At 39.4% G+C, this 27,802-nt stretch overlaps 1 protein-coding gene across 1 annotated transcript; it reads right to left on the bottom strand.

The window, feature by feature from the left end:
- Positions 1-1,470: 1,470 nt before the first annotated feature.
- ATP1B3 (ATPase Na+/K+ transporting subunit beta 3) lies at positions 1,471-26,002 on the bottom strand. Its single transcript, XM_030280395.4, has 7 exons — positions 25,687-26,002; positions 18,107-18,235; positions 14,524-14,631; positions 12,847-13,034; positions 12,043-12,093; positions 7,000-7,086; positions 1,471-3,788 (listed from the first exon to the last, which is right to left on the bottom strand). Exons 1-7 carry the CDS (start codon positions 25,793-25,795, stop codon positions 3,618-3,620), a joined length of 843 nt encoding a protein of 280 aa, XP_030136255.1. The 5' UTR covers positions 25,796-26,002; the 3' UTR covers positions 1,471-3,617.
- Between the last annotated feature and the right edge of the window lie 1,800 nt (positions 26,003-27,802).

Raw genomic sequence — 27,802 nt, 5'->3', positions numbered from 1 at the left:
AGATGACATTAACAGAATGGTTTTTTCTCTAAGAAAAAAAGCACTAGCTTCCAGGTATACTAACACAAACTGTAAATATAAATTCATTAAAAGGCTTCAGTAGTTTGATGGTAGACTTAGTGTGAATGCTGAGGTGTTTAAACAAAGTAAGATGATGATTAGCACTTCCACTAGCAGGGAAGTCAAAGCTCTGAATAATTGCAAAAATCTGTAAGATTAAAGCTTTGAGCATTCTGTGGTTTTTAAATGCATACTCAGAGCTTCCCACACACTCTTAGCATTTAGGATTTTTCCAGAAACCCTTAAATTACAGTTTTCTCTATCACAGGTGACTCATCTCATTTTTTAAGAAGACCAAAGTATACCTTCTGATGCAAAGTTCTTGTTCAGCTTCAAGCTCTATTTAATTCAATCTCTCCAAAAACAGTGATGAATAAACTTCACAGAGAGATAAATAGGGCAAATCCAGATTCAGTACCAGGTTCCTGAGAACACTGCATTTAAAGAATTGTATGAAATTATTCAGCAGGGCTTGGTGCTGAGAAATATATTTTTCCTTTCCAAATCTCCTACTGAGAAAGAGGCAGGGTGCAGGGGATTAAAACCACAGAAAACAATACCCACCCTCCCCACTCTTGTTTTTGTTTCCATACTGATTCACAACTCCTTTAGTCCTTCCTTCTGCTCTTCATTTGCATCCAGATTTTCTATCTACTGCTGGGGAACTACTACAGCAGACATTTCAGTACAAAAGGAAGGAGTTTTCTTTACTGCTGTTCTACAAGCAGCATCATCCTCAGCTGAAAGTAATTACTAGTCAGTGCTAAATGGCATCTGTCCTCAAGGGATCATCTTATCTACTGCAGGATAGATGTAACTAAAGCCTTCCAGCTCATTTTGTCTTTTGACAAGCTTCTCCTCAGCTTTCCCTGTAACCCTCTGTGCGTGTTCACATGGGGTGTAGTAGGGGCAGCGGGGCATGGCAAGGAAAGCTGATTTGGACACACACTGGCAATTTTACAAGTTTGAAATTAAAAGTCCTTATTCCAGATTTGAAGGCACTAAAAGTTACCTAGTAAGAATTTACCAGTATAAAAGTTAAACATTTCAGGTTTCTGATAACATGGAAGTTAATTTAAATCTTTATTCATTATTTAAAATGAAGGCTAAGAAACCTTTACTCTAAAGCTCATATGAAGGAAAACAGTAATTTTATCCTGTCCTAATAGTCTGTATACCTGTTTACAGATAATTGCTGTAAACAATTACTCAAGACACAGAAATAAAAATAAGAAATAGTTCAGTTTAATTAAATAGCTTAACACTAGACTTACTACCCACATACAATTTACATGCTTAGTTTGATAGTTGAACCCTTCCAAAAGTGTTTTTCTTTCTCCCCTCACCCTCCCCCAAGTGATAATCTTTAGATGTTTAAATTTAAAAAACAAAAAACACTTGTACAGAATCTAGGGAGAACAGGAGTTTATTGAGTTTTACCTGTCTGAAAAGTGCTGGTGAAAAGTTGCCATTTCATGCTTTGTCTATAGACAAGATAAGTCAAAAGAGAAATTGTTGCAAAAAACAAGTTCATTTGAAAACTGAGTGTTTCTCCAGAACTTCTTACCATTCCTAAGTGAACACAAATGTGAGAAGCTTTTACATTAACCTAGTCCTTTTCACTGTCAGATGCAACAGCTACACTCAAGGTCCCTCACAACTATTAAAATACTTTCAGGCAGTATTAATACACGGAGAAGCAATTAGTCATATCTTCAAGAAGCCAGGTATCCCAGCTCTAAAAGTGCATCATAAAACATTAGTAATGGAATATTTTGAAAGAACATCTCATTCAGTATTAACGCATGCCATTATTACAAAAATATTCATTGCCTATTGTAGTAACAACAACTTTCTTTTGTAGACAACAAAAAGCATGCTGAATGGTATCAGATCAATATAAATCTATTTTTAATGAGGTTTAAGACACTGTTCAAGTCCCATTAAGAGCAGCTTCCTCCAACTGCGCATCAGTGTAGGCTTGCACAGCTGTTAAAAGTTTTTCACTAATGTGGCTTAGACTGGCCCCAAACTTAAAGCAGGGCATTAAGACTGGATCTTGAATTTTAGAAATCCTTCATTTAATTTGTTTAAATAAAATATTAAAAACCACTGTAATAATTAGGTATAAAAGTTGTTAAGTAACAAATTTGGGCCTAACTAGCACAACATACAGGTATTTACACAAATGCAGATTTGCTGTGGTCTTTAATATTGGGAAGACATCAAAATGTGAACCATGAGCTCAAGCCCAGCCCCCCCAGACTGAAAGACACAAAAACCTTAGGGAAGAGTAATATAAATTGCATGTCACTTCAACTGCCCAAGTCAGCCCAATAGCATGGCTCAGCCTGGCTCAAAGTGAGCAGCAGTCACAAGGAAACCAGTCTGGTTGTTGTCATTTTAGCAGCTGCACTTTATGTTACACTGCAAGTAATTAACCCCAAGTCAACAAGGTATTTCTACAAAGCAGTTGATGACATCAATTTTCTAAATGGATGATGATGATGAAATACACAGAAAGTCCAAGATGAAAGAGCAGATGAAGATGTGAGATGTTAAAATGATGCGACAAAACATATATAAATTAAACAAGAAGTTTTAATCAGGACAATCCTTTCTTTTTCCTTTTTTTTTCTTAAACAGAGTTTCTTCCAGAATTTTTTAAATTGGAAAAATCAAAGCCTATTCCCACAATAGTGAGGCCACTTCTTTCAAGCAGCTCTGTTGTACAACTGTTACCAGGATCCTAAACTATTTAAATTCTTTTCTATTGATATTTCTGAACTAAAAAGTTTCAAAATATTGTAGATTTTATTTGTGCTCCACATATTACAATCAATTAACAACACAAAGAAAGGTTCAATTCCTCATCTACAACACCAAACTCTATACCAAGTATTACATGTACACAATACTTGCACAGTGACAAGCACAAGAAAGTACTAGTTGAGCACTTACTTTCAGGTATTCATACCAACTCTTAAAATCCACTTCAGTTCTCCCACACCACCCAGTCTACAATTTAAGGCATCGCCACACAGCCACCCATCCACTGACCCACCCACTCCCATACACACAATTTATGTTGGAGGTGTTTACTCTTACCAAGAAATCACTGTGTCAATCAGGTACCATTTATTATTTATCCCTCTAAACTGTGTCAGCATTGAGATATGACAGTTAAACCAGTGTTAAACCAATACAATATTTACAGAGCACAGCACATGAAGCTTGAGACACTCACTTGGAGGATAAAAACACATTTTAGAGCAGGACAAAGGTCACCATTATTATGTGTTTGAAATCAGCTATTTACAGGTCCCTATGACATAACTATAGTCTGTACACTGTTCCAACAGGGCAGGCAAAAAGCAGGATAGGCATTTATTTTAAGGGAATTTAAACATACAATTTGGAAGCATATTATTATGCTACCCTGAACGCCATAAACCACCTTAACATTCCTCAAGGTGGTCTCATATCCTAGAATGGCATGTCCAGCTGATACAAAACAGACAACACAACATTTACTTTGTGGAGAGTGCTTACTCCAGCTATTCAGACATCAGAACTTTGAAGGCAATTCGTCCCAGAAACTTGTCACGGTCATCTTGATTTTTTAAATTAGGTGAGCCCCGGATCTTACACTCAATTGTTATTTCTTCTTTGGTACCGTTGGGGGTAATTGCTAGTTGAACAGCCACTAAAGGCTGCAAATAGTGAGCCTAGTAAACAGAAAGATGGGGAAAACATTTGAGAGACCAGAATAAGTTAGCATTAAATTAACATTTAATCCATCAGAACAGTTAAGAAAAAGCTAATTAGGAACCCAATTTTTCAAAGTCCAATCTGATTCAGGTAAGGCACTTTCTTTTCCCAGGTTAGAAATACATTCTTCATACTATTTCTTAACTAATATATTCAACAGAATTTGGGTCACAGAGTATCTTCAAGACGCATAAGACTTTCTATTTTATTAGGTCCCATTATTCTAGAAACCTTCAGTGACAGAAGCTCAGAAATTAGTGTCTTCCAACCTGTTCTATTGACTCTTCTGCTTGTTTTGGGTTTGGCTTGGCGAAGTGCATATAATCTGCTACAGAATACAACTTTTCCAGCAGGGTTTAAAGTGTTGTTTTTTTCCAAAAGCCTGACTCAACAAATACTAATAAACCAGTTTCCCTTCTCCCCTATCCCATTTACTTTTTCAGCAACAAACCATTCTGAAAGGTGTTATCTGTTTAATAGCTTTATAGAGAAACCCTTCCTTGAACATCCTGACACTTTCCTTCCTGGTCAGTCATATTTGGTGGAACAATTACAATTGGTGGCTGCTGTAAAAATTAAAATTTAAGAATGAGAGCAGAATCAGTTCCATTCTTTCGTCAACCCAATATTGTACCTCACATCCAATTCAATAAGAACTTGCATTCTCTTGTAAAGCACCTATGAATTAAATAGGAGCTTATTATACACTGTTAAGGCAGCATTTTATGCAATGTTCATTAAGCATTTCCATCATTTATTAATATTTTTAGGCCAGTACTTCTGACTGATGATTATGCAAAATTCTTTTCCATATAACAATTCATGTAAGTCAGTGGACTAAATACAACACTACAGTATTATATAAATATAAACTTTGAATTTTAATTGAACAAAATTTTGTGATAATACTTTTTTCATCCTTATTTAACCTACGACTCTTTAATATATTTCTGTTGGTTTCAGGCTATCTTCTCTACCAAAGAGCACACTAGAAAATACTCCAAGTCTCATTTAAAAAAGATAATGTCATGGAAGTAGATGTGCTAAAATCTTTAATATGAAGTACTAGGAAGAAACAGACTGGAGTAGCTGCTTTCACTGGATAATGGTTTTACTAGAACAGAAATTTTCCTGTGCTCCCATAAACTTCAGACTGGGAGGGAGTAAATGCAGCTAGGCAAGGCTCCCTCAAAACTTCCCAGTTGTAAGGGTGATACCACACTTAAGAGTCTTCTAAAAATCCAAACTAAAATTCCAATGTTTCCTCAGGGAGAAAAGTCTTCTCACCATCAAGGTTTTTCCAAAGGGGCACACAATTTTCTGTGATGTTTTGAAAAGAGATGATACCAGAAAGGACTTTTACTCCACATACAATTTGGAGGAGGGAAGTGAGGCAGTATCCTCATTAACTGTGAGGATCATCAAATCATCTAGAAAAGGGAACATTCTCCAAGGTCAGAGTTGGGCTTATTGTACTAAGCAGCAAAAGACAAGAACCATCCTGGACCACAAAATTGTAGACATTAGTATTTTTCTGGCTCCTATCTGAACAAGAGCAGCGAGTTTATTCAAATCTACTTAACTCCTTTACAGATTAAAGTAATTTAACTTTAGTTCCACACTGATATAATATAAAAATTCTGTTGCATAGCCAAGGAATCGATACCCTGGAGATTCAGTCAAATACTCAGACTTCTCACAACTCTTCTACTGCCTCTCTTCCTTTTCTCACTATGCTCATGTCAGGAAAATTAGGCCTCACGTAAGCAAGAATCCCTAAAACCATAGCCTCTGTTGCAAATTGACAAGGAACATGAAAGGACAATGAACCAAAAACTGGGGGCAAAGAAATAATAATTAAAAACCAAATTTTCTAAATCACCTAATTCAAGCAAGGAATAGCACTGTGTCTTGCCTATCTTCATTAGTGTCTTTCATAATCTTCCATTTTCCATCAGTATAGCAGCAAGATGGGAATTTTGTTACTTAAGTTCTTCATCCCATCCTTGGTACAAAGTGGGTTTTGACATGTCAAGGTGCACAGATACTATATTTTGCATTTTTTACGGAAGCAGTGCTCTCTTTCCCTATTCTTTAATTCCAAGAACAGGATAGAGTCTGTACTGACTCCAGCTATTTGAAGCACAGGAAATCTCTCTTTAATTTGCATGCCTAAGTGAATAGATGAGTTACTAATTCATAACATGGCAACAAAATGGAAAATATAGAATTACCCAGAACTAACAGGAAAGCAAATGTTAAAGGAAAACAAGCTCCTTCTGCATTACTAAAAGTCATGGGAGGTTAAAAAAGGTTATGGAACTTCTGCAAGTAGAGCGTATACTGGAAAAATAACTGAGAAAGGAGTAATTTAACACCAAAATCACTTTGGTGTAATTACAATCACCCACCATGGTACACTATGGACCTAATAGATTTATGTTTGAAGAAGTACCTTTATCTTCAATGGTGAACAGCATTTATTAGACTAAATAACTTGGGCAGTAAGAGGCAATGTAATTTTCTATTTTATAGAACATACAGATTTTCTGCATACAGTGATCACAAATTGACTCAAGAAAATAAAAAAGTTGAATTCAAGTTTCAAAAGAAACTGGAGTTTTAATTCTATGTATACTGTGTTGATAAAGTAGTGACATTGTTTTTACAACAATGATTTTAAAAAACCCCAAACCTATCTGCTGCATTGAAGTCCTTCTTCATAAAACAGGGCAAATAGAAAGCATGACATGCAGAGCCACAAAGAAATATAATGAACACCATAAGGACTTATAAACTTAACATCCTATAGAGAAATGCCAAGGATTAACTACTAGAAAGTGTATTGTAACATAAAGACACAGATTACTTCTCCTGCCTTTCCTGGCACTCAGAAAGACTACAAAAGATTTCAATGAGCAAAGAAGAGCAGTCACTCTCCAGACTGCTGGTGTACAGCCACTCCTCCATTAGGACAATGCCCAGTTTGTTCCTGTCTGCCAAAGCACGTCTCCAGGCTCATCCAGCGCTGTGCAATGTCTGCATTTGCAATACTCCTCAGCAGTACCTCATTACAAAGTTCAAACTTCAGAATTAATCTTCTACTAGCAACTATAAATGTACACAGAAGCAAAACACAAAGTGAAGAACATCATTAAGGGAACTTACATGCAAGCTTTTCCCATAGTATGGGAAGTACATCAAGTCCATTGCCCCATTAGGAGGAAAATAATTTATGTTAACCATGCCTTCATCCTGTAATTGCAGACAGCAAGGAAAGTAAAGTCAACATTTGCTTGCATAAAAATGAACACAAAATTAAAATTATAACCCAATGACGAACTGCAAGATACCTAGAAAAGGGCAACTGACTTACAAACTTGTAAAATAACTCCAACCAGATTTCTTTTGGCAAACAGTCACATGCTGCACACATCTGCTGCAGTAAGGCTTAGCAGTACTTAAATTAGCAATCGAGTCAAAGATAGCCTGCCTTCATACTTATGAGTCAAAGAAACGGGGAAGGGGGTATGCTCATTGTAGTGAGTAATTTAACAACCCAACCCCCCATATATAATTAAAATCCCAAGTATCTCCAAGAAAGCCTGTGTATTTTTGGTGAATCATGTGCTGTTTAAAGCCAGGTTTTTGAGCCTCTTGAGCTTGTAATAATACAAGCCTTCACAGAGAACCACAGACACCTCTCTGCAACAGTGTCATTCCTAACATCAGGTGCCCTCTATCCTTCAAGTACAGGCAGATAAAAAGAAACCCAAATGGGTAAAATGGTGATGTTGCTGGAGTTATATCACCACCTCAGAGGAACAATATATACAGATGCAGGCCTTATTACTCAACTGGCCCCTGCAACCCCAAATCCTGGAATAAGCTACCTACAAAGCTGCTGTCTAATTTCTGACAAAGGAGTCACTCAATCCTTAAGATACATAAAATATGTATGCATGATTGAGCTGTCCAGACACAGGTTATCAGTATAGCAATACACAAACACGTCTCACTACAGACAACATTCTTCAAGACTGTATATCCTGGCAGAATAACAAGCTGCTCCAAGTTTATACCACTAGGAAATGCCCACATCTGTAACTTTCTATAAAAAATTAAATATAGTACCATAACTAAGAGAAATGGCATGAAAACAACCACCTCAAAATGCTAAATACAAGTTCAGAACATCACTGCTTGTTCCATGTAATTCACAAGTTCAAAGTGTATTAGCAAGTTTCATTGTTGTTTCTCTATTACTATATACAACAGCTGTAATTTTAAATGGATCCCTACAAAATTCAGAAGACAACTGCAATAGGATCAAAACATATTTAAGAACAAGCCACAGCTCAAGTTTACCTTCTTTTCACCTCCTCAAAAGAACATACAATATTTTTTTAGGATATGGCCACATTCTCATTCCTTTGCAGTTTAAATTACTGCAATCATTAATTTAAGTTTATTAAGTATTTCGGACCTTGAGCTTGCATATAACTATTAAGCAGGAATATGTTGATTTTTACCATTATTCTTTATTTTATTTAAAGCTCATGCAGCTGAAAATACTTACTTTGCAAATATGTTGCTGAAATAATGGTTAAGTAATCAGCATATGGAATAACATAGGCAAAGTAAATAGGAGTAGTGCTTTCTGGAGCAGCTAAATACAAGGCATGCATGCAGTCATCATTATACACTAAATATATGCATTAGGCTATCAGTGCAATAGCTGCGAGGTTCTGGGACATGCAGCTGCCTATCTAATGCAACTGCTGGGGGGGGGAGGCTCCAGATCATCTTGAATAAGCAATCCTAATTTATATCCCTACACAATTAAATAAAAGCAAACAAAAAAACCACCTAAACAAGCTGCATTTGCTGAAGAACTTTAAGAATCAGTCCATTGGAGAGTGTAACTTTTTCTGCTTCTCATGTAGTTTCCACAAAGAACTACTGACAGTCAGCAAATCTAAAAATTGGACAATGCAGCTGGACAAACAGACTTCCACCTCTAACTGGGTCTTACTTAAGACTGTAGTTTAGAAAGAAGAATTTACCAGATGTTGAAATAATACACTAAAGAAATAATATAATGAAGACCCAAGGAAAGAATTTGGGAAGGAATGATCTATAATCACTTGAGAAGAAGAAATGGAGAAGATAAAGAGCAGTATTCATTAGTAGAAACTGTACAACAGATTTCTATCACAAAAAGCAAGGTAACTCAGATCCTGAGTATGCTGACAAAAGCAAGGCACACAAGAGTGTCATTCATACAACCATTCTTCATTCTTGTCAACTACAAAGTGATACCTAACATGAAGTCAAGATGGTCAATAAACAGCAGAAAAAGATGTATTTTTGAATTAAGGCTTCTTTTCTCTAGTTAAAAACCCATCAGATTTGCCAGTTCTCAGTAAAGGTTGTTTTAACTTGAAATAAATACTGCTGCAAGACATTCTAGCAGTAGTGAAACTGCACAACTCTGGCTCCAAAGTAAAGACCTAAAATTCTGATCTTCAAACTTCTTGGAGACAGCATCTTTTGTTGGTTTGTTTCTCTTTCTGGAGATTCTCAACACTGCAGCAGATTAGTTCCTACAGAGTGCAGGAGGAAGAACCAGTTGTAAAGAGAGTCTGACACTGCAAACGCTCACACCCCTCATCTACAGAAATGACAGTGATGACAGCTTCAACTCCATGAGGACAGAGGGGGAAGCATCCCCAGCTGTAAGTGTGCTGACTCTGAAATCACCCATCTATCTAAAATTTTTACAATAAAAAAAATCCTGTATTAAAAAAATCCCATATAAAAAGTGCAGGGAAAATAAAGAAGATTCACCTTGCAGGAGAATACCTGAAGAACATAAATTCCACACTGAAAAACTTAAAATGATGTTTCAGGTAGCCAAGACTGGCAGGATGTGCAGACAGAAGCTATTGAACTAATTTTGTATTTGAGAGACCTGTAAAAGCAAAAATACCATTTAAAGTCAGATGGTATGTTAAGTCCAGGCAGACACTTCTCCAAATTGCTCTCAATACATGTAGGATTGATGCACAGAAGTTCCATCTGAGCATGAAGAAGAACCTTTTTCCTGGGCAGTAACTGAGCACTGGAAATTGCCCAGAGAGCATGTGGAGTCTCCCTCACTGGAGATATTCCAGAACTGTCTGGGCACAACTCTGTGCCAAGGGCTCTAGGATGACCTTTCTTTGAGCAGGGAGGTGGGACTGGATGACCACTGTGGTCCCATCCAACCTTATCCACTCAGTGACAGTTGTAAGAAATATTTAAAAACAGAGATGAAAGGGAAATAAAAATCAGTGAACAGTAAATCTACAGGATGAATTCTAACTGGTCCCTAAGCTTTCCTAAGCAAGTAGATCATTATGAGCTAGGTTGAGAATAGGCTAATAAAGATAAAATAGTTGCATTCAAAATAGCAAAGCCTGACAAATACTTCACTGGAAGTCACTAAAAACTAGTAAGATTAATAATTTCAAAATTCAAAACCACCACACTTGTGTAGATCACAAAAATTTTAAGTGGATACCATAGAAGAACTTTGTACTTACAGAAAGAGGATGCAAGAAAACTCACACATTTCTATGTATCCCAAAGGGTAAAAAAAATAGCAAAAACCACCACCATGATCAAGCAAGTTGTTATCAAGCTTACTGTTTTGCTAGTGAAACCAGTTAAGAGGGTAAGAAGTATCATCTGCTTAGTACAGTTTGTACTATTGTCTCATAGAGCATCCATACACAGAAGTTGAAGAAATACAATCAGAAAATAGGACTGCCATCAATATTTTATAAATCACTTGAACATTAGTTCTCAACACCTCACAAGGCATTTCTGGTGGAAATGAAGAAAACTGCTCTGGATCCTATTCCATGTTTCAATAAGGACTTGAGAAGCAAACCCAAGTTCATTCATTGATGGCACCAAGCTAAATAGTGCAAAACATTTCAAAGACCTTAATCTTGTTAAAATGATCACAAAAAATGACAGAGGAGGGCCAAAAATAGCCCTATAAAATTCAAACTTTGAGAAATCACATCTACAAATAAAGACTGGGAAATAACCAGAAGAATAATTTAAATAGTAAAACAATTAAAATACAGACCAGTGTATTACAAAGAGCAAATTAACCTTGCTTTCAATGTGATCACTAAGGGAGAAATGCCGTCATTAACAATACCTCAGCTAGAGGCAAACTTCTATCTAGTATGGAATATCGCATTGCAAAACAAAATTATAAATTAGACTAGTCAAAGTAAAAAAGAGTACTAGTAGAAGTAGAATGAGTTTAATTCCTTTATTCTGTACAAGAGAATGTGAGGTTTGTGAATGGAAGCAAATAAATCAGTCTCAAGTAAGAGGAGGAATCACCTTTGTTTGCTATGGACTGTCCTGGAGAGATCAGAACTTTCAAAGACTGACAAAAATCAAGTATTAAAATCTGTGCTTACCACAGGTATCTAGGATGAAGGCAGAAACCCTTACAAGTGTTTGCCTCATTAATTGCTAATATTTCCCAGCCTACACTTTTATCAGTCACCAGAAGCTAAAAGCCAGGACTCTGCCCCTTGCTCAAGCTACAGACTTACCAACGTTTTCACTGCTCCCCAAGCAGTCTAGGAAAAATACCCATAGGTCAAAGTAATTATTATAATTGCAATAAAACAGTCTGTGTAAATCCATTGGTACATAACAAATATGCAAATATTAGCTGTTATTATAAGTAGTTTATACTTGACTTGAAGGCAACTTTTACTTGAGCGGTAACATTAGTTTTCACACACAGTAGTCTTACCCATCATTTATAAAATTGTCTAAGGTGCACTTGCAGCATGGAGAAAAAATAAAAATATAGGTTATGAAATGAGAAAACAAAATATAACTCACAATAAATAAACAAGACAACAAATACACATGTTCACTTTCCTCAAATCTAAACCAAAACAGGTAGTTCAAACACATCTAAGGATGAAAGAACAACCAAAAAATGTTTCTATAGGTACACTGAAGAAATTAAAGACACTTAAACTAAATGAGACATATAGTAAGATGAAAAACACAAATAAAAGTACAAAATCTGTAAGAAGGATGGAAGAGTGAAATAAACTACTTCATTATTCATCGTTATCACAAGGAAAATCAGTAACACACTTATTTCTTACATTCTGAACTGACCTTAGGGGTACACTCTATATGTGGCTCTCCTTCAGGCTTTAATCCAATTATCTAAAGAAGACAAAGTTAAAATATTTACAAATCTTTTTCCCCCTTTCCATTTCTACACACACTGAATTTGAGTTTTTCCCTCACTAAATATAAGCTCATACTAAGCCTATCCAGTGTAATTTTCATCTGAACATAATTTTAAACTAGGACTAAGATTTAAAGCATTGTTAAGTTAAATAGTTTACTCAGGTTAACTCAAGATAGTTACAGTAGTCACAGAAAGTACTGTTTATTTTACATTTAGCATGTAATTTTAATGGCTCAAATCAGTTCAAGTAACAGGTACATCATTCATCAGTCAGTAACAGGACATCACTGGAAAGTCAAATACTTTGTACTTTTCCTCACCTTTCATAGTTCAAAGAGTTACAGAATGCATTAGATTAGAGTTACTATGTTAGAGTTCTGGAACACAGACATGAAGTACAACACTTTACTTGGCAGAGTGGTGTAGAATCTATTTCTCAAGACAGTAAGTAAGAGCAAAGAACAATATACTTCTGAAAACAAGATACAGATATTTTGGTGCCAGTCATCAAAGCTGATACTGGTAAGTACTAGAATGCTTAAAAAGGTCACCTCATACTACTCTCTGGAATTGCTCAGTGTTTCAGTAAATTACACTGTTCAAGAAATGCAAATATCTTAAGCAGCAAACTGAACACATATTTCAGTCCTTTCCACAGTAATTTTTTCATACAGCAGTGGCTGGGAGCACTTGTACTAAGAACTACAAAATAAGTAGGTACTTACTCTATTCATTTTCACAAGCACGCAGGGAGTTCCTTTAGAATAGCCAAAATTTGCATCTTCCTTCCCAGAGCACTGGCCAAGGTCAGAGAGGTTAAATCGACAAGCCTTTTTAACAGCAGCATCGCTCTGATCAAAGATCTTTCCCCGGGTACAGTCTATGTTTTGTGACTGCTTTGAATCATTATAGGCTATGAAACAAAAACAGCTTGTGAATCAATGGTATAAAGAATATAACTAGCCAAAACCTGCAGATGCCTATATAAACAATTATTGTGTACTTCTCTAATAGTTTTCTCAAAGAAGCATTTTCAGAGCTCTGTATCTTACATCCATCTTACCAAACCCTTTTTCAAACCCTACAGACAAGTAGCAGTGTACTTGAATGAGAGTATTACAGAAGAATTAGTAATTTCCTGGTTTTTAAATTGTAACAATAATCACCACCTCATTAATATCTGTATATAAACTACGTATGCTAAACCAATAACATATTAAAATACAAACAATAAAGTTTTTATCCGGAAACAACCAGTTTTCCCTTTGAACACATTTCCTTTACAAATACACAGGAAAATTCAAAATTATTTCAATAATTAATATTAAACTGCCTCTACATTTACATCAGATAGTAAAATTTATGGTATACTAACATCTCAAGTTGTTTCTCACTTTCTTGTGCTTCTGAAGTGCACAGATCCCTCTCACAAATGCTAAATGACTACCATTAAGATACTTTATGGTTTCTTCTCCTCCCTTACACTCCAGCTCCCAGCTAATATGGTAAAACAGAGAAAGGGAAAGTTCATCCTTGATACAAGACCCACAGAACTGCAGGACAGGCAGGTAGTCATGAAATGCAGCATTCCTCTCAGGAACCCTTGGCAGAGCTCTGAAATAAAAGCCTACTCATAAAAGCTTTTAGTAGGCACCAAAACTGTGAATATGGAGAGAGTCAAGTAAGCAACTCATGCACACAGGTGAGATTTCACAGCACCTTGCTCGTTCTGACTTACAACTTCTGAGGGGTTAAACTTATTAATATTTTCAATTTACTTCCATATTATTAGAATAAGTGTACATATAGGCACATGCATAAAATAATGTATGACAAACCAGTGATTTTTCCACCCTTCAGATTTGACCTGTATTACCTTTTCTCAATGTTCTAAATACAGTGTTTTAATATTTCTGTGTGTAGATACTGTGTATCAGAGTGAAAAATCAATAAATTGCAATTAATTTAATCTTTGTGTGCCTCATTCTTCAAGTAGACACTTAAGTTCTTCAGACTAAAGTACTCTCACTCAGTTACCAAATCATTAAGACTAATCAGGTAAATCCTGACAAACTTTGCCTCCAAATACAAGACCCTATGTTATTTTAAATGAAATTCTTTTGGCATATGCAATTTCTACACCTTACAGTATTTTTAAATAACCACATCATCCAAAACTCTCCATTATGTACTTCACTATTCCTCATGCTCAGGCTCCCTGTCCAATACAGGCATTATACTCACCGTTTTTTGTGACATACAGACTTTTATAACACATGTATCTACAGTAACCCTGGACTTGCATTAGTCTCCATTAGCAATTAGAAACTACAAGCAAGAAATGAAATAATGTATTCAAGATTAACACTCTTACATTACTTGGGCAATTGTGAGTAACTTACATTCAAGGAAGTTTTGAAGTGTAGTAACATATTCTGAATATGATTGGCTGTCACTCCTGTTAAAGTAAAATTCCAATGCAGTGTCTGGCTTTGGTGAAATCATAAGTCCTTAAAAATAGAAAGTTCAAGTTAGGAACTAAGCAATTTATCTTTCCTTCACCACTCTAGCCCCTGTTTAAACATCCATAAATTGGAAAATGTCTATCATCTGTAAAGAAACATTAATGTTACCCCTGTATTCCACAGTACTGGAAGGTACTTTGTGTTTGAAGCCAGTAATCAAAATCATCATTACATTAATTAACATATAAATCCAACCCAATGTATAACTGCAATTCACAAACCAAACCAAGTGATTAGGAAAAGCAAAATCAGCAGTTTAATCACTTTCAATCAAAGATTTTTATTAATCCACTTTCCACACTCAGCAAGTTAAGCTTTAAAAATAACTGAAAAAATACCCAAAAGCACACCCAGAAAATCTTCACTTCAAGCAACAGTTCAAAGCTTTAGGCAATAGAAAGTGAAGCTATGATTGTATTATTCTCATACAAACCCAGAAAAAAATTTTTAAAAATTTGATTATACAAAGGTGGTTTGAAAGTTACCCCAGTCTTTCTGATGGGGAGCCCCACCAGTGTCCCCTCGGGGTGGGGGGAGCCCAGCTCCCTTCGGCTGCTGCCTGGGGGTGCTGGGCAGGAACCACCCGCGGCCAGGAGCCAGAGCTGTACGAGGTACCAGGCCATGGATACCAAAGGCTGAATCCAGCCTCAGCTGGAGGATGGGCAAGGCACACATGGAATAAAGTAAGCATGGCCCTCTCAAGAGCTGAACTGCCCCTGCTTCCCAGCAATCGGCCCAGAAATTAGCAGAGTTCAATCTCAGAGATTTCTCTGCAGCAGGTGAAAGCAAAAGGCGTACAGATACACCCAGCCTGTGCCATCAGAGCTGTCACTTACACAGGTACCTGATGGCAACAAAAGACACCCCCTCAAAAAATCCCAGGTCATCTTTGTAAAAAAAAATAAACATTTAAGAAAGTAAGATAAAGTCAGGTTACTGTAGCTAGCCATCACAATAAGGTTTAGTAAAGCATATCAAGAGTGTAGTTCAGCAGCGCAGGTCTATTAAGGATTTACCTACAGAAATGGCCAAGCTTCTCATCCAAAGGCAGAAACTATATACAAATACTTGCAACTTGCAAATAATAAACATCTATACTAGAAACTCATCACCAACAAATGTCCTTCAGCTTTAAAAGAAAACCCAGATAAAATTTAATGTATTTTATTCTAGGTCTTTTATAGGATTCCAAATAAATAATAAATCCTCTTTTTTTGCAATAACAGCAGTTAAATTATTTCCATAGAAGCCACCAAGTAAAGGCCTTAATGACTAACAGTCCGTATTTTGAATGCAGACTACTTTGCACCATTACAGTAATTTTCTGGCCTTCACACTGAACTGGAATCCAACAAAATAAAAGGCAATTAGTAGCAGGGCTGAAAAATCACTGGGAGGGTTTTACACATTAGGAGCTTTTAGGGAATAAGAGATTATTATCAACATAACTATAATGTAAATTAAGCACTTAAATGGTATTTTTCAAAGGATATATGACAAAATAACTAACTAGTCATCAATGAAAGAAAAAATAATTTGAAGAGATTTACTGCTTCAGGGGAATGTCAGAAACATCCTATGAAGAGGGGATTGCTCCACTTCCAGTGGATTACATTCTGCCTAAAAACTATAGTGTGAATTCTGCAGAAGAAGCTATTTGAAGGACTGATGCACAGACAGAGAGATGCAGGATTTCAGCTCTTCTAGAGGAACAGAATTAACAGCCTCAGCACAGGATCACATCTAGGATTGTAAAAGAGATTACATTATATTACAATTCCAGGAGGGATTTAAAAAAGGTTTTAAAATCATCTGGATTTGATTTATACTATTGTATCGCAGTGTACAAAGCAATTCAGATATCAATTATAAAATAAATCAACTGTGATATTTCCAAGTACATTTAATGTAAGAGGAGAACCTTTGACCTACGGCATCCAGGTTTTGTGTGTAGATTTAGTTTTTTTAATATAATTTAAGTTTACAGCCAGGAACATTACATGTCTCACTGCAAATGAAAAACAACAGCGTTAAGGAGAAACATTAAAACAGAAACAAGCAACTTGGTTAACTTTAATGTATGAGCTACTAAAGATATGGTTAATAAAGATATTTAATTCAGAAATGTTACAGGAATTCTTCAATTAAGAACTTATTGTGCTATACATACTTTTAAAAACAAACATCTCTTAAAACTTATTTCAAAGCCAAGGAAAATTAATACTCTGAACCACATGAGAGAAGAAATGTCACTCAAGTCCAGCATTAAGCCACAGCTACCCACAGCTCCATCCACTATGATGCTTCTGACTTCCACAACAGACACAATAGAAACGGGGAGAAATGGTCAACTAAGCCACCTTTTTCTTCCCTCATTTATTTTCCTTCTCTTTTTTTTTTATTATTCCTTTGAGCATCTAGCCCATTGTTAGCTTGAAAAAACAGCACAAATCCTCAAAATATGACACTTGTTAGAGAAGCCAGAACACTACACCAAAACAAATTCTGTTCACAATCCAGAGACATTTATCACACTGGCCCAACTGCAACTTGCTCACACGAAGATCATTGTACCATCTTAAGTGCATATACAGCTGCAAGATGATGTTCCATTTTAAGAACTTGGTATTCAACAAAAGGAAAAAAGTATTTCAAAAAGTAACGTTGTCTCACTTCCATCAATATATTATTATATTGGCGAAGACAACCACCTTATTACTCATTCTTATTTGTACAGGATTGTTTTTTTCAACATACAATTTGTTCCTTGAAATAGCCAACACTGAGACAGGTGGACAGTACACAAAGGAAGCAAGACACCACTTTCAGTAGCAGCTACGTGTTTCACAGACTTAGCTTCATCATAAACAGGGCCCTTACTCTAGTGGATCCCCACATAACCGGTCTACAATTCCTGACATCCACAGACATTCCATGTCAGTTGGAAACTATCTAATACTGTAAATAAAACCCTGCAAAAGCCTCTATCCCACAGTCCTTACATGCTCCTGAGCAGATCACACCCACAGTACAGCATTCCTGTACCTTCTGCAAAGTATCAAACACTAATCAAGGTGGCCTTCCACCCGATCCAAGAGAAGTGGTTTAAATATCTTTACGGCAATTTGATTAAATTATAAACCAACTTCTACATCAGCATGCTGTATGGATCTACAGGCAAAATTGTGGTCTACATGACAAATTCAACTGAGAAGTGCTTAAAGGAAAAACCAGCAAAATGTAGCAAAAAAAAAAAAAAAAAACACAAAAAAGCTACTGCCTGAATTTATGCTATAAACATATATAACTTGCCTCACACTGTGTTTTACCTTTGCAACCTGCAAGTAACTGAATAATGATGACTATTTCCCATAAGAGGTGCATACTTCAAAAGAGCTCTCAAATAAAATTCAGTTGTTAAACCAGACAGAAGTTAATGAAAAAATAAACCCAGTGTTACCTGGACTAGAAATCCGGTCCCGGTACTTGGGTATATCACTGCTCAGTGTCTGAAGCATAACCCACATTGTGAATGTGAAGAGTGCTGCTAGGAAGCCATAGAACACCAGATAGAATAGCAAGATCAATCCTGTAAAGAAAAAGATAAAATTACTATTTTGTTTCATTTAATTCCATTACCTATTTTGAAAATCAGAAATGGTAAATTAGCAATACAATGTTTGTAGTCATAAATAAGCCTCTAGCAAACATATGTAATGCACAGTGCACAATAATGCATACAAAGAGATTTTCTTAGTACTTTCTGATTCTTACAGCTTATAGGCCATTTTGGCATCTCTATTTTTAAGAGAGAAGCAGTCAAAAACACTCTTTGGGCTATACAGGAAAGCTAGCAAAAATTACTAAGCAGTGCATTACAAAAAAAATAAACTGTCACTTGTTTACAGGAATTTTAGCTTTTATCTGGTTGTTGGGAAGATGAAAGAACTGAGGGAAAAGATAAAATTATTACACTGGATCCAGACCAGGGAGGGAGCAATTGGTGCTTTAATAAGATAGTTGATATTTGAGGGAACTCCACGCAGAGTAGTCCTTCACACACGTCCAGTCACAAGATACTTCTCCAGGTGAAAATGCTTTCTGCCACATGTTTTTGAAAACAAACCAAGCCTTCTGTTCAGATTTATCCAGCCTAACACACACACCTGCTTTATCAATCTACCCTGGGGACCCAGCAACCCCACCAAATTCACCAAATACACAGATATTACCAGCTTCAACTTGTTTCATTAACTGAGCACTCAATACCAACCTAAATAAATGTGTGGGATTCTGTTTTAAGACTGAGACTTAAGAACACAGGCAGAGGCTTTGTCAAAAAAAAAAGGGAGCTATTAAAAGTAGTGAGGGGACTAGATGCATGGACTGAGAGGCATCTTTAAAACCATTCTAATGCAAAAACATAACCAAATGTTGACACAAATTCAGTTTTTACTGGATATTCTAGTCATAAGGGTGCTATCAGAAGCCAGAGATGTAACTCAGGTATGAGGAAAAGCACTTCAAAACCATTATGTAATATCCTACCACTGACACTTGATTACATGCGAGAATCAAGTGCAGAACTTTATCATCTTCCACAGAAAAGGAAAGAGCAAAAGTAAACACAACTGCACCCCAGTGCTGTGTACTGTCCACTGGAAGAGGACAGAAGGAAGCCTAAGCCCTGGCTCCTGTCTCAGAAACTATTCTTGTATTTTGCACTGAAATAGTCTCTAGTGTAGTATGGTACTTAGAAAGCCATGACTGCTAAAAATCCAAGTACCTGTTTTACTTCTCCCAAAAGAACTCTGTGTACATCTATTACAATAAAGAAATTTCCAAATTCTTTACTGTAAGTAAAGCTCTCAACAGCAACCAGCTGAATGTCAGTGGATTCTCCATTCGGTTTTAGTTTTCAATCTCACATGTTGAAGAAGTTACCTACCAATCTGCAATAACCTGAAAATTATCAGCAATTTAAAATACACTTGAAACCACCAAGATATAAGATTCTATGCAGCAATTAGAAGTAGCAAAGTATGCAAACACAAAAACAAGATTACTCTATAATGAACAAAAGAGCTGGACATCCATTGTGAATGATTGCTAAGGTTATTTAGAAGCCATTTAGCTGCTAAAATGAGGACATAAAAACAAATAGTAGAAATTCCAGTTAACCAAAGCCATTACAAAACCTGCATCTGTATTGGGCATAGCAGCAATGTTTTACCTACAAGCCTGTAATTGCTTTAACTGGATTTAAAACAGAACAAGGATCTTCTGATTAATATCCGCTGTGTTCTGGGTATTACAAAATCAACCAAACAAAAAAGCTCCCTTACAAAACCTCTGATAAGCTCTCATTTTGATCCATACAAGTTAATCAACTAGTGGATACTTTCATCAAACTGTCTAGAAAGTACACTTTCCATCAAGTGACCGAGACATTAATCAAAGAGTCTCAAGGGAATAACATTAATCAAAGAGTCTCAAGGGAATAGAAGAATTTGACATGTAAGACAAGACAAGCAGCTACTGTGGCAAGTAGAGTAAAAGCAAGAAAATCAGGGAAGTTATTTCAGAATACACTCGTATTTAATTTCTAAAACAATATGCCAAAGTTCATTGGAAAAAGAAAAAACTGATGAGCATAACACGGGCAATGAGAGCACCATGGTGTGCAGCTCTCCTGCTCTGGGCCAGCACCACCACCTCACCTGCACTGCTGGCCTGGAGCTGACCCCAAGGGCAGGTGCCACAAGGGACAGCTCCGGGTGCCCCAGCCACCTGCACAGCCCCTCACTCCAGCAGGGCTGGCAGCGCTGGGACCCCTTCCCCACCACGGGCAGCTGCAGGGCAGAGCTGGGGACCCCTCACAGCCCGGAGAGAGCATCAGCACAGGGGTAACAGTGATCCCCACCCCGTGGTGGAGCCGGCAATGAGAACAGCACCTTCCCCAGCCCCGCTCCTTCCAGCAGCAGCCCAACCACCGGGGATATGCAGCAGGAACACGGCTGGAAAGGCTGCTCCTACTCACAGCCCTGAACCTCCACTAGCCTCCCCCAGCCCAGCAAAGTTTAATCTTTATTTTAATATAGCTTGTAAATGCACTGCAGAATGCTAACCACTAAACTGACCCTTTACATTACTTTGCCACATTAAAAAGAGGGAAAAAACAAACAACAAAAATCCCCTCTGCAACTTCCAACAGCTCCAAACTGAGTAAGCTGCTCTTTGTGAGCCTATTAGTACTAATTATCCTTAGCTAATCAAGTGAGCAAGCCATAACCTGTCAAGAAACTCTGCCAAAATAACTTCACATAACACTGGATTTCTCATCAGGAAACAAGATGTACCCAAGTAACAGCGGAAAGCTATCTTCCATATTTCCTCCAAAGTACAGCTTCCACATCTAACATGCAACCCAATTCAATTGTTGTAGAACATCTTGTACACTGAAACGATAACACAAGAAAAACTCGAAACCAAAATTCTGCATTACAATTTACCTAGCTGTTTTGGTTTGCTTTTCTTCTTGCAGGGCATCACAGTATGAAAAACACTTCTTGATATCCTAACCACATTGACAAGCAAGTCCAGTCTGGAAGACTTCAATTTCTGAACCAACATGTTAATACTGTCATTAGCTGGAATTCATTTACAGGAATCAAAACACTTCTCCACTGTGAAAATTAGAATTTCTGACTCTGGTGAATGCAAGATAACACATGCCTGGCCAGCATCTTCATGCAATACAAGCTTTCCAAACTTTACATGGCAAAAGCAACGAAAAGCACGTTTCTCTGGCATAAACCAGACTGACAAATCTACCTGTACATAATGCTTAGTTAGATATAGACAGCTATCAATATAAACACTCCCACAAACAGGGTAGCAACTACTCAACATTACCTGCAACAACAAAATTAAATTCTGTTTTTATGGTCTGTTGGATTCCATATTGCACTGATCCTACCACCTGCATGGTCGTCCTTCAGAATCGTCAACAAGTGGGATTTAAGCACCCAAGTGATGTTCCTACTGACTACTACCAGTACCAGGAACATCAGAGTTTTAGTTCACCCGTGATTTCCTTACTTTAACCTAAATACAAATGAAATAATCACTAATCATGTTTCAATCTTATTACTTGGACACTCAAGAATTACTGTTTGCCAGATTCGGGTGACAGCAGAGGGAGGAAAAAAAAGACTAGGAAGAAATACAACCTCAGTCCCATGTTGTATTTTATGTCACAATAAGCCAGGGCTCCTCACAGAACATGGCTACACCTCAGGAGACAATAAAAACTGTTAAGTGCAATACTTGCAAAGAGACACAAAAGCCAGGACCTGATGCCATGATTAAGCATTTAAAACACCCCACCACCACCACAAAATACACATACTGTACTACTAGAGCATACTGATATGTGTTACAAGACAAAGCAAGATGCCATTTTTCAGAGCACTCTGAGCCAAGGAAAATAAAATACTCTACTGCAATGGCAGACAGTGATACCAGAATGTCTGATGTTACACTACTCATTAAGAAACCTAAATCACTGCTCAAAACACCAATAAAGAAGACAGAATGTCAGAAAAGCAGATAAAGTCTGACAGCACTTTTTTTGTCTTCACTGAATTTCAACCAAGAATCCAGTGAAGACAAAAAAAGAAGCAAAGCTGGATCCTTTGCTATGGTGGCCAACAAGAGAGTATTTCCATTGACATGGTGGAAAGCTTTCCTAGAAATAAGGTGTTGGGTCTTTTTCGTGGGGTCTTTTTTGTAATTACAAACACTTATCTATGCATCAAAGGATACAACTAAGCATTCAAAAGAAAATTCAGTAGGTCTGAATTTCTATGCACTTCAAGACGATGCCAGCTCTACCTCAAACACAGTGACACAACCACCTTTACAGAAAGACTTAAATACGCTTGACATGACATCTAGCGTGATCAGAGATTAAGTATTGCTACAGTCTCTATTGCCCTTATTTTTTTAGCACAAATTATTCTTTTATTAACCATATGCAAAAAGAATTAACTATCTTGTAAGTCACTGCACACATCTGAGTATGCAGTGAGCATCTCATTACAAGACGTTTATGATGATCTCACTCCAACCTTGCTAACTCCAGGCAGACACAGCACCTTGCCATTACATTCAGAAACAGACGCTGATCTTCCTTTCACTTGCAGGAAGGCCCCACCCAGCAGTCTGCCGAATCCTCCTTTCCCTGCTCTACCCGATTAAACGCCGGGTGCACCCCAGACCCACCCTCATTCCCATCACCTCTTCCAGCACTATCAGCACCCCTCACGCCTTGCTGCTGAGAACAGCACAGACTCAAGTCAGCAGTTTTCCCCAATATTTTCTGTCTCTTTTAATACAACAAATGATTATGCCGAGAAATTAAAAATAGAAGAGTTTGGGGGGGAGTGTGTGTAGGTTTGGATATCAACTTGTGAAAGATTCAAACTGAAGTACCCCTCAAGTCTGAAAAAAATAAGGTGAAAGTCTCAAATTTTTTTTCCCGCAGGAGGAGACATATAGTTTTCACCAAGCTGTAAAATGCAGCTCTTGACTAAACTCTAAAATGCAACCTCTGTTACATGACAAATGAGTACAGAACCACTTGTGTTTGATCTTTTCACAAATCCTGAACTGGAAATGGCAGAGAGGAGTACTCCAATGCCACAGCATTGGCATTCACAGACAATCACTGCCTTGCAGTTACCATTTACATAAGCCCCCCGGACTATGTCAGACTAGAGCAAAACAGGCACATACTGTGAATTATTACTTAACGGCTTCTCTACTGCTCCTGTCTTGTTTCTGTGAGGAAGCTGTCTTGAGACAAGAGAAATACGCTCAGAAGAACCAGAGCCAGCTGAATTCTCATCATGCTGCCCCTGGAGACAAGACAACCCAGCAAACTGGCAACCAGAGCTCTCCTCCCCTATGTCCTCACCTTTCAGCCTAGAGACAAGCAACAGAAAAGGAACTGTACTCCTGAGAGCTCTAAGCTCACACACACCTCGACTGCAAGAGCAGGAGATCAAACCCTGCATATTCTCCTGTGCCAAGAGAGCCACCCAATTAGTGTCCCGCCATTAAAAAGTAAAACCAAACAGAAAGCCACACACCACGTCCCAAAATAGTCATATTAAATCATATAAGCACAGTATGTTAATCATGGAATGCCAAAACAAACCAAACACTGAAAATATGGTGTTACTGAACATTCACTTCCTCATATCCAGGCTGAGGAAATGGTATATAGTAGTAACCACATGCCAATCACCTAAACTACTAAATAGAGTAGTTCTTATAACTATTATTAGTTATAATTTTATTTCTTAATGAATTGAAGTTATTCAAACTGCCTATAGTTACTTTCTCAAGTAACTGTGAAAACTCAGTAACCAAGTCATCTCAACCTCAAATATTATCTATGGGCCTTGGTCTAACATGGACTAATAACATTCTAAGTGACTTATCCTACTAGATAGGTATAAACAGAGAAGATGGTTTCTTCTTCATCTTTTTAAAAAAAAACAAGAAACTTGCAAGCTATTTCTAACATATCTACAGTCTGTGCAGCTCAGACTCATGACACAGCCAGACTTCTGCAATCCAGACACCCAGCCCACGCACTTGAGGAAACCTGCTTGTACAGAAAGATCACTAGACAACAGCATAGTGGAAATTTCCTATCCTTTGCTATTCAACTGGCAGAGTAGCTGCAAGCTCTGATTTCCATCTGAATGGAGGGGACCTCCTGTCGGAGCCCGGGCACTCTCCTGACAGACAGGAGATACTGGCACGGCAGAGAAAGCACACCCCATGCACTGCCCGCTTCAAGCTCCTCCTCGCTATTTCAACATCAGCATTCATTGAGATCGTGTCAAGGCCAAGGATGTATTGGCCTGTTCCTTAACACCACGCTGAGAGTCTTGTTGGTTTTGTAAGCACAACTATTAAGTATCCCAACTACATCCAAGTTTTGGGAGGAGACACAGCATTTTCTGAAGTCAGAAAATATGTCCCATGAGGGCTGAAGAAACATCCTAATATTAAGCATTTGTACAACTGTTTAATATGAGAAAACACACTCGGAAAATCAAAATATTTTTATTGGAAGCAACCACATTAGGATAACACGCTTTCCAGCTCAGAAGAAAGGAATAGGATGACTACCTGAAAATAGGAAAATAAACACTGCCTTCACAGGCTTTATAGGAGAAGGTTCATTTAAAGCTTCCTTTATGAAAATAAAAGGCCCAGAAGCCCTACGCTGGAACAAATTTAGCACGATGACGCACAACCACACACAAGGATCACTTTCTGGAACTGGGGCTCATGAACTTTTGGGGAGGGGGGTTGGGGATTTTCCTTCACGCTCCCGAACTGCAGCTCCGAGTACACGGGCAGTTCGCGCTCATTCATTCTGGATTCCGTGAGCCGCCGGAGCGCGGGGGGGGCGCCGGGCCCGGGGGAGCGGCCCCGGCACGCGCGGGCTGCGGGCTGCGGGCGGGGCCGCTCCGCACCTCGCGGCGGAAGCCCGTCACGGCCGCACCGCGGCGGCCCCCGGGGCGCCCCCGGCAGAGGAGCCCGCGGGCCCGCACCGGCTGCGGGGCGGGCGCTGAGTCATCTCGGGACGCGCCCCGGGAACTCCCCTTCCCCCCGACCCCCACCCCCGCTGTCACGGACGGAGCTATTTTTAGACCAGCGGTTGTAACGGCACCGGGGCGCGTGCGCCGGCGCGGGCCGCCTCACCTGGTGCGCGCCGCCCCCGCATCCCCGCGGGGAGCCTCCCGCACCCCGTCCCTCATCCCGGCGGGGAGCCCTGCAGCCTGTACCCGCATCCCCGCGGAGGGCCCCCCCCGCACCGCGTCCCCGCATCCCCGCGGAGGGCCCTCCCGCATCCCGCCCCCGCGCCCCCCCACCTCTCGCGCTCGGCCCCGCTTCCCGCCGCCCTTCGGCTCCGTCGGCGCCTCACCCCGCCCCTGTCCCCCAGGGCAGCCTTACCCCAGCTCTTCGCTGTGCGCCCCAGGAACTCGCCGCTGCTGGGGTTGTAGATGAACTGCCGCCACTCGGCCATGCTCTGGCGGAAGGGCTTCTTCGTTTCCTTAGACATGGCGAGGCGAGGAGCGGCCGCGTCGCGCACTCCGGCGGCAAACCCTCCCCGGCAAAGAAAGCCGCAGCCAGCGCCCGCTCCCAACCGCTAAGTAACTGCGGCCGCGGCGCCCGGCGGGAGAGCGGGCGGGGGCCGGGCACGCCGGGACCTTCCCCAGTCCCGCCCCGCTTCCCTCTCCGCGCCCCCGCGCCGGGCGGGCCCCGCCGCGCTCCGCCCACACGCGATCCCCGCTCGCCGCGCGCGCCCCCTGCCGGCCAGCGCCGCCCCGCGGCGGGCAGCGCCCGGCCTGGCGGAGCGGACGGTGCCCGCGGGGCCCGCGCGGCTCCAGGGCCCGGCCCGGCTGCCGCTCCCCGAGCCCGCCGGGCGCCTCCCGGCCCGGCTCCGGGCACCCCTGACCCCGCATGTGCCCGGCCCCTGCAGCGCCGGGGCTGGTGCGCGGCGGGGCGGGTCCTGATGCACAACCATCTTAGAGAAGTGCCAACGGACGGAAAGGCTCGCAAGTGTTCCCCGCATCTCGGCCCTCGCTGTGATTCTGCACCACCCTGACACCCAGAGTGACAAAACACGAATGTGTCAAGATGCTACAGAAGGGCAGGTTGGCAAGGTGACTCCTGGAGCATAAGGGCTCAAAAGCTCCCTTGCTGTCACGCTCCTGAAGGGCCGTGTAACACAGCACACAACCCCCGTTCCCATCTCCCGGCTGGCAGCACAGGCGCAGCCTCCATTTACTCCCTGGCACGGATCCAGAGCTGGAATTCTCTCTGCCCGGTGCAAGGCATGGCAGCGGCAGCCCCCGCGCACCCCGGCCCTGCGGGCCTGCTCCAGCGTGCTCTCCCTCACAGAGCCCTCAGCCGGTGTCAGTACGGGCATTAAATACGGACTTCGCAAAACTCGGGTGTGCCAGGAGAGCTCCTACATCAAAGCAGTTGTTAAAAATAGAGACAAAACCCGAGTGAAAAAGCTACACCAGACTACATCTTAAAAATGTAAGAGACACAGTTTAAGAGATATCTTAGGAGGAATGACATATTTATCAGCACGGTTAGTTTAAATCATTTAAATCAATGATTGCAATATAGCCAGAAAACAGTAAATATAAAGTATATAAAATAAATCTATTTGCCTCTTGAACATCTGATTCCAGTACTCTCTACTGTTACAGAACATCAACTAAATAATTCTATTTAGTGTAGAATAACAACAGAAAATAACGTATCACTCACTAATTACTCCATGTCCCACCGCTCAGATAATAGATTCCATTTTAGGACAGAAATAAGCCATCTCCATTTTTATTCTTCTTCTAAATGTCACCAAGCAAAAGACTGACTGTCATTCCATTTTAACATCTGCTTTTGCTGAATTATTTTTCCCAATTTATTCAAATAGGTATTTGAATAAATTCCCTGCACTATTAGGGAATGACATGTCAGCAAAATGTACCTATGTCAATTTTTTTGGACTGGGCATCATACGGATTCAATAACATTAAAGTTTACTAGATGCAAAGAACTGTGGAAATTAAAATATATTTAAAAAATCAGATTGTCTCTAAGGAATGAACGACCAAGCCCTACATTATGCAATGAAATAGCAACAGCTAAATATATTAATATTTTTTAAAATTAAATAAATTGTAAACTAAAGTATTAGAAGAACTAGTATTATCCAGCATCACTGAAACTCTTCAGTCTGCACATCTTAAAACATAGAAATCTTTTTGTACTCTGCTCCAGTGAGTTTCAGAGGCTCAGTTTTACACTACTAACTATTATGCTCATTTTTAAAATCAGCATTTTAAAATCAGTCTCCTGCAGCCCAGCCTGACTTGGATAGAACAGTGGATTTTCACCCGCACTGAAAATCAAAATATTTCCAAGATGGAGGAGGGTCAATATCCTGACCCATGGACATACAAACCCACGAGCTATACACTGATCCCAGGTAAAATAATGGAAGGGTCTCTCCATGCTCCAGAGAACACCAAGTGCTGACTGAGGACAGCCT

This window comes from Taeniopygia guttata, chromosome 9 (assembly GCF_048771995.1).
Source record: "Taeniopygia guttata chromosome 9, bTaeGut7.mat, whole genome shotgun sequence".
Lineage (NCBI taxonomy): Eukaryota > Metazoa > Chordata > Aves > Passeriformes > Estrildidae > Taeniopygia > Taeniopygia guttata.
The sequence above is the reverse complement of the archived record's forward strand: the minus strand, read 5'-3'. Positions and strand labels throughout refer to the sequence as shown.

Bases quoted from the DNA above. Each gene is read 5' to 3' on its own strand.
- ATP1B3 (XM_030280395.4), bottom strand. From the start codon at position 25,795: ATGTCTAAGGAAACGAAGAAGCCCTTCCGCCAGAGCATGGCCGAGTGG. The intron at 18,236-25,686 runs GTAAGGCTGCCC...TTTTCTTTACAG, and splicing joins GCGCACAGCGAAGAGCTGGG to GATTGATCTTGCTATTCTAT. The intron at 13,035-14,523 runs GTAAGTTACTCA...TTTGTTTCATAG, and splicing joins ACTTCAAAACTTCCTTGAAT to CCTATAATGATTCAAAGCAG.